This window comes from Typha angustifolia, chromosome 13, assembly GCF_048772165.1.
Source record: "Typha angustifolia cultivar Huaian chromosome 13, ASM4877216v1, whole genome shotgun sequence".
NCBI lineage: Eukaryota > Viridiplantae > Streptophyta > Magnoliopsida > Poales > Typhaceae > Typha > Typha angustifolia.
Window position 1 is genome coordinate 6,059,623 of NC_133251.1, and position 12,711 is coordinate 6,072,333.

At 34.8% G+C, this 12,711-nt stretch overlaps 1 protein-coding gene across 2 annotated transcripts; it reads right to left on the reverse strand.

Annotated features, from left to right (window-relative positions):
- Window positions 1–477: 477 nt before the first annotated feature.
- LOC140773360 (methyl-CpG-binding domain-containing protein 2-like) lies at window positions 478–11,914 on the reverse strand. 2 transcript variants are annotated; one of them, XM_073115863.1, is made up of 6 exons: window positions 11,601–11,914; window positions 5,371–5,958; window positions 3,817–3,954; window positions 3,685–3,738; window positions 2,733–2,905; window positions 478–1,436 (listed from the first exon to the last, which is right to left on the reverse strand). In XM_073115863.1, the coding sequence occupies exons 2-6, from the start codon at window positions 5,937–5,939 to the stop codon at window positions 1,192–1,194; spliced, it is 1,179 nt and encodes a 392-aa protein (XP_072971964.1). In that variant the 5' UTR covers window positions 5,940–5,958; window positions 11,601–11,914; the 3' UTR covers window positions 478–1,191. The 2 variants fall into 2 exon arrangements, with proteins under 2 accessions (XP_072971964.1, XP_072971965.1); XM_073115864.1 differs by lacking the exon at window positions 3,817–3,954 and having other exon boundaries at window positions 499–1,436; window positions 11,601–11,911.
- Window positions 11,915–12,711: the final 797 nt, after the last annotated feature.

Here is a 12,711-nt window from a genome sequence, read left to right on the forward strand (position 1 = left end):
AAAATTACTCCTTGTAGGAAAAAAAAAATATTTATTAAAATTCTCCTCCTCGGTCGAACACCCATCTCACAGTCATTCTTTTCATCAGTATCTTCTTTACTTTTTAGGACACTTCTATTTTTGAGATGGTAACTCTTCCTTTTTTAATAACCGCTTTTCCTCTAAGATATATATTATTATAAATCGCCGTCTCAAAAATTGATTTATTACTCGCTCTCTAAACATCACTCTTTTTCGCAGTAGTTTAATGAATAGTTTGAAATTTATAACATAATAATAGTTTTTTTTTTTAAATCAGAAATAGTAGATTGGTCGAAAACACATGTTTACTTAGTCAAATTTACGACTGTTTAAACATTTTACTGGGGTGAAAAGGAATGAAATGATACACTGAAAAAGGTATCATTTGGAAGATTATTGCTTTACTTGAAAAGATGATACTTTCTTTGCCAATAGAAACAATCCCTGGGAACTAGTAGAGAGGTCCAAAGATCTTCTGTGAGCCCCCAAATTGGGGTGATCATTATGCAATGAACACTCTTTACTGCCAAAAAAAATAAATCACAGGAACAAACATCTTGAAATTCTGAAGTGAAATAACTGAAGATTACATTATAACACCATTTTCACAATGTTGATGTTTGTTTTTACCTTGTAACCTGACTCCTCAACTTCTCAAAATTATCAAAACAGAAGTTGTAGAAATGACTATCATACACCATTCACACATTTCTTTTAGTCTATATAATGAAACCCACTAACTAATCCAAAATCCCACCACCACCACCTCCTCCCTCATTGTCAAGCTCACTATCTAATCCTGCTCTGGCATCCTCATCCAGTCTTTCTATCGTCCCCGTCCTCCACCGGCTCAACCAAAACTTCCACCAGCCAACCATGGTCAACAGAGAGCATCACAAACATGCAACTCCAGAAACCATAAAATAACTTCTTCTTTTTTATTTTTTTTTACTTTTTTTTTATTTTTTTTTACTTTTTTTTTTTTTGTTGTAATGACACCCACATCTGTTGCTATATCTGTGCTATAACTTGGTGCATGGCATAGTCAAGCTTACAAGAAAAGGAGGATCCCTCTGACTCATAACCATCACCAACTGTTGCTCTTGTCTATCAGAAGGCCCACAAAATGTACATAAGGCAGCAACCAAGAGAAGAGCAGGAGATAACACGCTAAATGTTGGAGGAGGAAATGTTGGAGGATGGTTGAGCATCTTCTGCCTCTATCTTTGGCTGATCGGCCACAGGATTGCTGCTCTTTTTGATGGGTGTTCTTATTGCTTTCTTCTTTGATGGTCTTGTTGATGTTTCAGTTGGCATTCGGTTAAACTGGGCCTCAGCTGGAGGAGTAGCAGAATCTGTTGAACCACTATAAAGTTCCCGGCTTGAAGGAGGGCCAGCCCAAGATAGAGGATTCACTGCAGCAAGTAGGACATTGTAAAACCAGGGCATTAAGCAAAGATAATGCAATGTAAATAATTGAATATAGTCTGCTGAACAATAGTGAGAAAATGAAATACAGTATAAATCACAATTAGTCAACATAAATCTCAATTCTATAGATTTGATTGCTACAATAATCAGGTATCAGTACCCAATAGTGGTCCATTCAAATTGGGACCCTGGTTTCCCGCATCGATCCAGCCTTCTGCAAACCCTAATCTTTACTTAAAGATGCAAAACCGTTCACCTATGACACTTTGCCCTAGGAATTTACAACTCAGCCTGAATGTACAACTAGTTTTGATGGACAATTATGTTACCTTGATGCAAAGATAATGCAAAATTTCATCGATCACGAGGTAATCTCGTGGTAAATGAAACAATACATATTAAAAATAAAAAATAAAAAGTTATTTAATACCTTATCTTTTCATGTATTTCCAATTTACATCCTATATTTTTAATATTTGCAAATCGCACCATGCATTTTACAAATATTTACATAACACACCTTGTTGTTAGATTCATTAATTGAACTCAACTAGACACCTAGGTAAAGTTAACCACAATAAGGGCATTACTAAAATACCCTTACCGAATCTTACCCAGCCTAAACCTAACTTCTCATCTAAGGTTCACCTCCTTCTGCACAACACTTGGTTTCCTCATTCATAATGGACCTCTCGCTGACACTGCTTTCCGATGAGGGTCCTTGTTGCCCCCTCTGTGACAACATTTTCTCCCTCTTCTAGCTTTTGGATTTTGGCCAAATAAATATTATTTTGCCCTAGAAGAGGCAGACAAGGGCATTTAGTCATTTTAGAGGATAAACATGTTGGCCTTAACAGAATATTCATTTTCTATGCCATGTACCCAAATGGTGTTAGTGTTAACCTAACCCACAAAATGTTTGCAAAACAAAACACAAGATGTGATTTACAAATATTGAAAAATATAAGGTGTAAACAGTAACTATATGAAAATGTAGGGCAATAAATGCAAATTTCCCTAAAAAATAAATGCCAGCATCTTTTAAAGTAGGTTCATCCTTATCAAAAATAGCTTTCAACCCTCAAAGGATGAAGGGTAATTCTGTTAAAAGAAAATGAGAGGCTCCAAAAAGATATCATATTGTGAAACTAATGTGGGACCTCCTTTAGACCATATAATCTCATCTTCGAAGTTGCTGACACTGCTAGTTCATGGATAAAATATGATAAGAAGATTTCGAAATAATCATAAAATGTACGACTTTCAATGCTTATACATACCATCCTCAAGTTCAAGAGGCCTTGAGACTCCTAAATCAGCACCATCACTAGGATTGTTAACACGAGGAACACGTTTCCTCACGTAGTTCTCTTGGAGGGGTCTAGGAATCTGAAATGAAAATTGAGATAGATCGACATCTTGTCTAATGTGCTCCGGGCTATCAACCAAATACCTGCAGAATTAAAAAACAAGGTTAAGATTAAACCAGTTACAAGATTATACTCAATCTCAGATACAACTGCAAGATAAAAAAAACTGGAGACTTCTTGTTAATGGCTAGTTATCACAAGTACAGATGTAACAAATGTAAGGCTTGATCACATATAACACTTCATTCATGTATACAAGCTCATAGAGACAAATTCAAGCAAGGTAATGTTCAGCTCAAATTCTGCTTGTCACAAGATAGAATTTTAGTCTCCAATAGCACCTTAGGCTAAAATCAAAAACCAAATTAAAATAAAAAGAAATAAATCTTACCCCCTTGAAGTTTGATAAAAAGTCAGCCAACTCCTTGGACTTTCATTTGTGACACAGCCCCATTGCAGTTTTGACTCATGTGCAACCGGTATCTTTTTTTATCCAAAGATAATGATGAGGGCAATTTTCCGTTAAGACTGTCAAACTATTGACATTTTTGTTGTTATCTTTCTTTCTTTATGAGATGTTTGCACTTTGCAATCCAAACCTTAGAAATGAGAGAGATTTGAGACTTTTAAATTTTCATTAAAAAAAAATCAAATTATTACTTAACTAAAAGGGAATATTTGTATGTTTATATTAGAACTAACGGTTGTTAGGTAGTGCAAATATGTTAGAACCACAGGCAGGTTAGTATCACAAATAGAAGTTCAGGGGGCATGCTGAAATTTAGCCAAACATCAAGTGGGTAAAATATATTTTTCCCACGAAAAAAGGAAAAAGTATCAATCAATACAATTACTGGCGTACCTTTGAATTTCAACCATGGACCTTAGTTTCTTCCCAGTTGGAGAAACATAATACCTGAAAGAAATAAGATACCCATTAGCACAGAAGCTCGTATCAACATACATCCTTGTTTTAGCATTTGCCAGCAATTACCAGGATGCCAGTTTCCTAATTTTGAAAAGTCTTTGGCCAAGTAGAAAGGAAGGAAGAAAGTAACAATGTGGCAGAAGAGTTTGCAAGAAATCATAGTCAGCTGAATATATTCCTGGTTCAATGGGAGTGAAAACTATTCTGGAATTAATAAGAAAAGAATTAATATCATAAAGATGAGGACTCTAATACTTTAATTACTGACAAACCTTTGTTCAAGTTAATAGAAAGCAAAAAAGCATGATTACTAGTTCCTGAACCCAAAATTTTGTTCCTGTGCTCTCTTTTCCCCCATAATGGGAAGCAATTCATAATTATCTATTTGCAAAATTGATGAGGAATAAAATGTCTGTTGGAATGCTTAGTTTCTAGATTATACACTTGTAGAATTTAATTCTATCCAATAATTAAAAAACTCAAGTAGTGGACAAAAGGCATCAAAGCATTAGAAACAGTTGACAAGGGAAAGAACAATTTGCTACAGTTCAGAGAGCAAATGAAAATGAAAAAAAAAACTATCTAACATAAACAATAGCATGTACGACCAATTGATATGCAGCCCAAAATCCAGAAAGCCATGTTAAACTATAACAGTGACAATACAATAATTGGTTATGTAATATCATACAGCCTAAACATATATAACACTAACACCACAAAAAGTATAATTCTCCTAAATTCTCATACTACTACAATTAAGTCATATAAGAAACACACTATCTTTTGACATCGTTCATACATATAGAGGACCAAATCATATTCCAAAAGATCCATCTTAGGAATAATAATCATTCAGCAAAAAAGTTGATTCTAAATTTTAACTTAATTGGCAAGCTACTAATCGAATAACGAGTTCCATCAGTAAACCTACAAAATGAATTTCATCTAGTATCACCAATTACTGAACATGTGAAGAACTGCAGCAATATCTCAAATGAGCAAAAAGTACTAGACTTTTGAAGAAGCAAAGAATACAGATATGGACGAGTGGAATATAGACTATAATTAAGTAAATCAAGTAATAGAATGGTGAAATAATCTGTCAGTGGAATAAACATCAATCCCTATTTTATATTATCATTTTGGTTCAGTTTGAAGGGGTTGAACATACTCTTATGAGTCTTATCTATTGTCTGGAGACTGGAGGTAATTATTTTAAATTTATTGTCCATAACTCCGTATTTTCTTAATAACTTAAAACATAAGTGAAGAATTATATTCCTTAATGCTAGAAATCATCACCTTTTGATCATATTTCCAAGTCGCCATTCCTTCACACAGAATGATATTTGTTTAATCTTGTTTATATGTTAAAGTTTCTTATATTATGGTAGCAATGCTCTTTACTTGTTATTAAGGCTGAATCAATTCCTTGCTTAGAGAAAAAGATGGGTGGCTTCCTCTCCCTATATCTTACATCTGTCTCAGCTCTTGCATGGAATTTTTAAAGAAATTGCCAATCAACCAAAGGAGAAAATTCTTTTGATGCAGGAATAGCCAGCTAAATCTGAAAAGTAAAGCATAGAGAAAAGAAGAATAGAAGAATAGAAGACATACACGTCAGCAAATTTGCTGCTCCCTTCACCTCTGATTCTGAGTAACCTTTCCCAACCAGGAGGGGGTTGAGCAATGTTAGGTTTATCAATCGCCCAGAGCCTACTGCCATCTTGAGATATATCTTCTGGATCTTCACATGATATGTCGGAACGCCATTCACGGGCTTGTTCACATACAAAATGATTTTGCAGAATATTTGCACGTATTTCTTCATACTTCTCTTTTGTTGGAATAAGCCTCCATTTAAAACATGTGGCACATTGTACAGTGAATGCTCCAATAGAAGGCAAAACTCGGTTGGATGAATTTGGGGGTATGAAACTCTGAAAGGATAAACCATCATTCTCTATGCGCCCCGTAACTGCAATTGCTTCTTGACCCTTATCGCATGTATCAGGGTTATAAATTACCAGCTGGTTGGATGCATTTTCAGTTGAACAATGATCATTCTCCTCTGTATCAACCTCAGCAATATCGAATGACATTTTGCGGCTCTTTTTTGAAGGTCGTGGAGATTTAAAGGTATCCTTCTTAGTGTTGGGTAGATCATCTCCTAGATTTGACAGCATCTCATTCAAGGTTCTGTACCTGTTCTCATAATTTAAGATTCCATAACAGCTAATAAGGAGGGATTCCCTGAAGCTAAAAGGATCCCCTGAAATAGTAAATCTAGAGTGTAGACTTATAGAGCAGAAAAACCAATGCAGGCAAACATAAAAATCAGATAAAAATAGCTCATTGCATGCCTTATCAGACAAGTGCGGCCCAATAAGATTCTTTGAACTTCAAAAAATTAAACAGGTCTATTAATGTATGGATACACAGGCTAGTGCAAACTAATGTCAATATGAAAACTGCAAAGACATATAGTCTGCCATGCAGAAATCAGGTCCTCTCAGCAGTAAAAAGGGGTGAAGAGCTAAATCATAAAAAAAATCAACAAAAAATGTAGTTTGCTGTGACTTACTTCTCAGGTCAAGAGATCAAAATATTATGCATGAATCGGTATTGACTGATTCCAACATGCAGAGATGGAGCCAGTAAGATCTTTGGGTGGGGCTGGGGGGCTTGCCTCCTTAAATTTGAAACTTTGTTTAGCAGACCTAATTAGTCATGTGGTGGAGTTAGGTTGCCCCCCTATGAAGATATCAATATTCATTTTATGTGAAATAAAATAGTTGATTTATAATATTTTAAACGTTTTGAATCCCAATAGAGATAGAGATATTTGTCTTGTCTCACAAGTCTTCTAAAAAGTAGGTTTCTAAAAGATATACCTACCTTATATAATATATATAAAATTATGAGGTTTGAACTAGATTTTCTATGTAAGCAAAGCTATAACTATATAAGTTTTCTTGGCCTTTCCCTTCACTCACATCTTCTCTCACATGCACTTTTTATTATGTCTAAAACTCAAATCCTAATAATCCAAAATAATTGAGGAGGAGACCTCAAAGCATTGCAAAGATAAAGATGCAAGTGGTTAAGAGCCCATGATAAAACATATCATGTAGCTCTTCCATATTGCACATTTGCACTCACTGCAAGTAGTTATTGTTGATAAGCATTTTATGTATTTTAGTTAGGTATTTTCAAGGGTGACCTCTAGTGTAAACTAGAAGAGATCAAGTTCAAAAGATTAACTAATTGTTTTGTATGAAGTTTTATAGTTATCAGATAAGGAGAACCACGAATCATGCACATTCTTATACTTGAATTTAAGGTATGCTAAATTATCAAGTTCCTAAAGTTTGTCTCCTTTTGCTGTTGGATAATGTTAATGTGTTAATATTATGCTTCGAGTTAAAATATTTAGTAATGAAATTTTACTTGATTCTTTTTCTTTTCTTTAATGTTGTGCTATAATTTTAGTCTTAAACTTGACATACCTGTTTTATATTTCTATTTTTATAATTAATTTTTTACTAATATATTTTGTCAGATATTACATATTACTATATGGTTCTTTGTATTTTTATTCTATTTTTTTAATATATTTTTATTGATTATGATTTAGTAATGATTTTGATGTGGCCTACAAAATATAATATTTTGGCCCCTTATATCCTGGCTTTGCCACTACAAAGAGGTGAACATTTCTGAGTTTCAACAATGAGATTTCAGAAATATGTTTTCCAATAGATTATAAATTTCATAGTTTGATGAAGTCTGTTACAATAGATATGTTAATTGTGAAGAATAGGCCAATCTGAAGACTTGCTACCGTAAATTCTATACATAATTCAAGCTTCTAAAACTGCTAAGATGATCAATTTGGCATATTTAACTCATATCTAGACCCCCAAAAGAAGGTCCTATCTGTTAGAATTCAGTATAATAAAATGACTGAACCCTATAAATCCATTGAACATGTTGCATTTGCCTGTGATCATTCGGGAGCCAAGCAGTAGCAAGAAGAGGCAAACTAAGCATGATATTGAAAAACGGCTTTGGTGGGCAGAACAACATAATTGGGCTTTGCTAGTCAATTTGGCGCTTGGCAAGCTTGGTGGGCCGACTTGGTGTTGGTTAAAACTGAAAAGAAGAAAAAAAAAACTCAGCTACCCTAAATCCTCTCCTCTCTCGAGTTCTCTCCTTTCTCAATAGTGGACGACAAGCAGTGGACACTGATATCTAGAGGGCGGGCTCGTGCATCAATGAGGAGGTCAGGGTTGTGCGAGGGTGTGGAGAAAAGATCCCCTTCTAGGGTTTCTTATTGCCTTCTCTCACTAAAATGGAAGTGAGGAGGTGTTGGCAAAGCTAGGAACTTATGACATTAGCAAGGAAGTGAAGGAGAGAGAGGAGGGAGAGGAATAGGCTTTGTGAGAGCTCACGGGTTTTCCATCGCATTCTCCCGCTTCAGATTGAGGAACAAAATGGAATAGGACTTGATAATAATAAGAAAGGCCTATTTTGCAATTGAGATTTAGTTTATTTGTAATTGAAGCTTAAAAAAGATGTATGCCATCGAATTGGCCAATAATTTAAATCAATTATTAAGCTATTAGAAATAGGCTTGAGTTGTTCAAGTGCAACTCAGAATGTTTGCAAGAGTTTTTGACCAAAATAGGCCTCCTCATGTGCCAAGCCATGCCAACCCGTGCCGATGTGGAGCTTATTTTTTTTAAAAAGTTTCTTATTTCCATCGATCATCATTAAACAACTTCAGTATTATTCTTGTATCAACAAATGAAGTCATCAACATTAATATGGTTAAAAATTATCAACAGTATTTAATGCAATATTCTTATATTTTTTTGTACTTGCAAATGAACTGTTTAATCCTCCCCATCATTCTACATTCAACTAGATATTAATTTTAATTATTGAACTATTATCAATTAATATTATGTGTTCAATTATATTATGGAGTGTTCAATTATTAATACAAGTTGTAATAATTGTAGTTAATCATATTATGTGTTGAATAATATTTATATTTGACTTTTGTTATCTTTTTAATAATATAGGTCATTTACAAAAATAATATAAAGATAAAAGACTATAATGTAGGTCGTAATACATATATTCAAATCAAAAACTAAAGATTGACGTGCCAAAGACCCAAAAATATTTTCAAATATTTTAATTTTTTTATTAAAAATATGTTGAATGCATGCCAATTGCATGTAGGGCTGTGCTGAGGGCATGTCGGTTGGCACGCTTCGTGCATACCAGCACATGCCATGCCGGGGTAGTAAGGCACGTGCCTTCGGCACAACCATCGTTATAGTTATGATATGATATGTCATATATAATTATGTTTAATTTTTTATATATTAAAAATGCCAGACCCAATCACCTTGGTGTTTTGGCACCCATCTTCCTCCTAGGCATTAGGCGGTGGCTTGACCACTCGTCACCCCCTAGCCGCCTTTCACTATACTAAAACTAAGAACACACGAGTTACTGGTTGTTTAAGGTGATCCCTTTAGGTTCCATCCAAACAAATATGGTCAAACAGCACAAATAAAGAAATGTTCGATATAGTATTAACTGTTGAATATTCTTCAATTACTATCATTGGGAAGCTTGGCAAGTTTTGTTCCTATTTTTTTTTTTAGACAGACTTATACTCACTTTATCTACTACACAAGAATTAAGGAGAGGTGCTATTTATAGTTTACCTTATCACATAATATAAGAATAGATCATACACAAATTTGTTGGGTTGGCTTAAATACTAGGGAACACTTTGCCCCTATTTGTTTCTATATTATCTTTTTTCCTATTCTAGATTAGGGAACACTATTGTAGATTAGAAATACTATTCAAATTATTCCACACATAAACCTGATTATAATTTTATCCTTGATTTGCCTAAAGTTCTTTAAAAAATTATCTCTCCTCTATCTTACCATCCACCTATCTCATTATACAAACCAAAAGTATCCAGTCAATTTTTCCACTTACCTCCTCTCTCCAACCACCCACTGATCTCATTATTACTCAAGTATGTGTTGCATACTACAAGAAATGACAACACTTTAATTTAAATTTATAGGTCAAATTAGAGTATTTGAGTCAATTTATTATTTGTACTTCTATCTAACTTTATGTCATATTAAAGATAATTATTACACCACTATTCTAGATACAAACAAATACTAGAATATCCTACTCTAGATTAGAGGTAAAATTTTACGAGTAAATTCTAGAATAGCTACTCTAGATTTTTCCTTAATCTCAGAGCAAATAAGGCCTTTAGTATTTAGATGCATGAACCACAAAGCAAGCTCAAAGACCAGAAAAGTGGTGTAACATTAACAAATCATTTTCAAGAACACTTAATAGAAAGTATTTTATAAAAGATTCAACATATCATCATTCCTTAACCGGGATGGTAAGGCCTCTTATTTGGATTGGATCTAGTTCTTACGTGCTAGCTTTTTCTTTCCATAGCCGGTCAAATGACTACTGGATCATCAGTCTGGCAAAAAAGATGTCAACTTTACAGAATAAGAAGTGACGGGCTGGGTTAGGTGTAGGCAAAGCCCGCATCTTTGCCAATTGTAACTCCTATCTGTCAAGGGTTGGCAAAACCATGGAGGTATAATGAGGATAATGTAGTTGATGAATGTACGGTTTAATGAAAATTTATCTATTGGGCACAATTTGGAATATCATATTAGAGCCCATGGTTCACATTTAACATGAGTGAATACTAATCAAAAGTATAACGAGAGTAAACACAAGACAAACCGTAAGTCAGTTTAGTCAACACTCCAAAGCAAAAAATCATGCTTCTTACCTAGTTCCAAATTTTCAAGTTGCATCATGGTTTTATAGCTGGGAGGGAGAAAAGAGGGAACCAAGATTTGGTTCTTGGAGCTACTTTACTAGTTCAACAACTATGGAACCCAAGAAGGACGAAAAGTTGCATTGATTGGTGAAATAGCTAACCCATCCAAAATTTAAGAAAGTTTGCCAAAATATGCATAAACTCATCCTAACAGCCTCGTCATCTTCACTAAGTGCTACTAAATAAAAAAAAATGCCAAATAAGATGACATAACACAAGGAAATGGTCAATAATAAGGAAGATTTTAGTATAGAATCATCAACATGCCAAACCAAGAAGAAGACCAAGAAAGAACAATGCAATAGAAGAAAGAAACAAGTACATTTTTTTTTTTAAAATAAGGCAGATAGAAAAAGTTAAGAAGCAGAATAGATCTTCACATGATACAATAAGGTTTAGGAAGTGGCCCAACAATGATTAGCAAACATTAATGCAAAACGAGACTCTTGAAACCATATACAGCCTCCATTTTTTAATGTGCAAAACAAGAAAGACAGCATTTCCTTTATTTGTGACTCAAATGATCGAAGCATCATAGATGATATATAAATGAAGCATCTCTTAGATCATCAAAGTTTCTAACTTTATAGGAGACAACAAATATATAACTCCACATCACAATACTAGAAAATAATCATTAATAAGATAAGTAAAAACTACTTAGAACTTAACAAACGCCATCCTTTCGGATTTCAACCCACAATCTTCCAAACCAACGGAAAAGTGGGGACGGGACGGGACCAAAACAAAAAAAAAAAAAGAAATTTTCGGCCAAAAAGAACCGACAAGTCGGCAAAGAATATTCTTCCGCCACTTATTCAAAACCTGAAATCGGGAATATTCTTCCGATCCAATTGAAACAACGATGAAATCGAACTAAAAGAGGGAAGAAAGATCTCGACAATCAATCGCATGCACCACTTACTAATCGAACAAACGAAGCGATTCTTGTGGCGACCCTGAATCTGCGAGCAATGGCGGAGAATTCCAGGAGAGGTGTGCAAACAAGACGGCAATGCACGGATTGGGATCTTGGAGATTAGCCGCGCCTCGAGATCCGTGGAGCAAATCGGGGCTCGCTCTCTCTCTCTCTCTCTCTCTCCTCTTTAGACAAATACTTTGAACAGGTCTAGCCACCCACCCAGAGGTGATCATCGAGTTCCGCCCGGCAGATCGGGCGGTGCGCTCTATTTGCCAGCTCGTCTGTGAATCATTTGAGGGCCGGGTGGCCTATCTGAAATAGTCCACCCGATTATCCTTAATTTAGCCCGTTAGAGAACTGGCTTCGGGTCAGCCTCTAAACTAACTTCTAAATTAAAACTAAAATTAAAAAATTACACCTTTAAATTAGTTGTTATTACTGTTTAAAAGATAAAAGAGTAAAAATGAGAATATGTGTGTGTGTGTGTGTGTGTGTGTGTGTTTTTCTAGGAACTAGTACTTTTCAATTTTAATTTTTTTTTTCTAGAGGGACTATTTTTAAAAGTAAAAATTTGTTGGGCCTAGTTTTCTAATTTTTTATCTATTGGGCCTAGTTATTATAGGACTGTATCTTCATTGTTCACCAGCCCATGCGTGGGCTTTTATGCAATGTAACAAGACTTTCAAATTGGTCCCATAGGTAAAGACTTGGATCGTCTACCCATTTTAGACTTGAGTCGGGCCTAAATAGGGTTTGGTCGAGCTTAACTCGGTCAAAGTTGGGCGAGTTTAAATTGGGCTAGGCCGACCCTAATTCGCGTGGGCCAAATGATCATATTTGTATGCATCGCCCATGTGCCCTCACAAATGCGTTGCTCCCGTCATATGATATAATACTAAAGTTATATTAGCTAGGATTTAAGATAAATCTAATATATTCATTTTACCTTTGACCATTAATGGGAGATGATATGAATTGATTGGGCCACCTAGCTCACAACTATGCTTTTGACAACACCTATATCTTCGGTGCAATCAATCTGATGTACGTATATGATCAAACCTTTCCTTATCCTTCGATCCATCTCTTCAACTCATTTGTATCCAACTCACTC

Excerpts from the sequence above, each read along its gene's own strand:
- LOC140773360 (XM_073115863.1), bottom strand. The coding sequence starts at position 5,939 with ATGCTGTCAAATCTAGGAGATGATCTACCCAACACTAAGAAGGATACC. Across the intron at positions 2,906-3,684 it reads TCCATGGTTGAAATTCAAAG|GTATTTGGTTGATAGCCCGG; the intron begins GTACGCCAGTAA and ends TTAATTCTGCAG. Across the intron at positions 1,437-2,732 it reads GCCTCTTGAACTTGAGGATG|TGAATCCTCTATCTTGGGCT; the intron begins GTATGTATAAGC and ends TACTTGCTGCAG.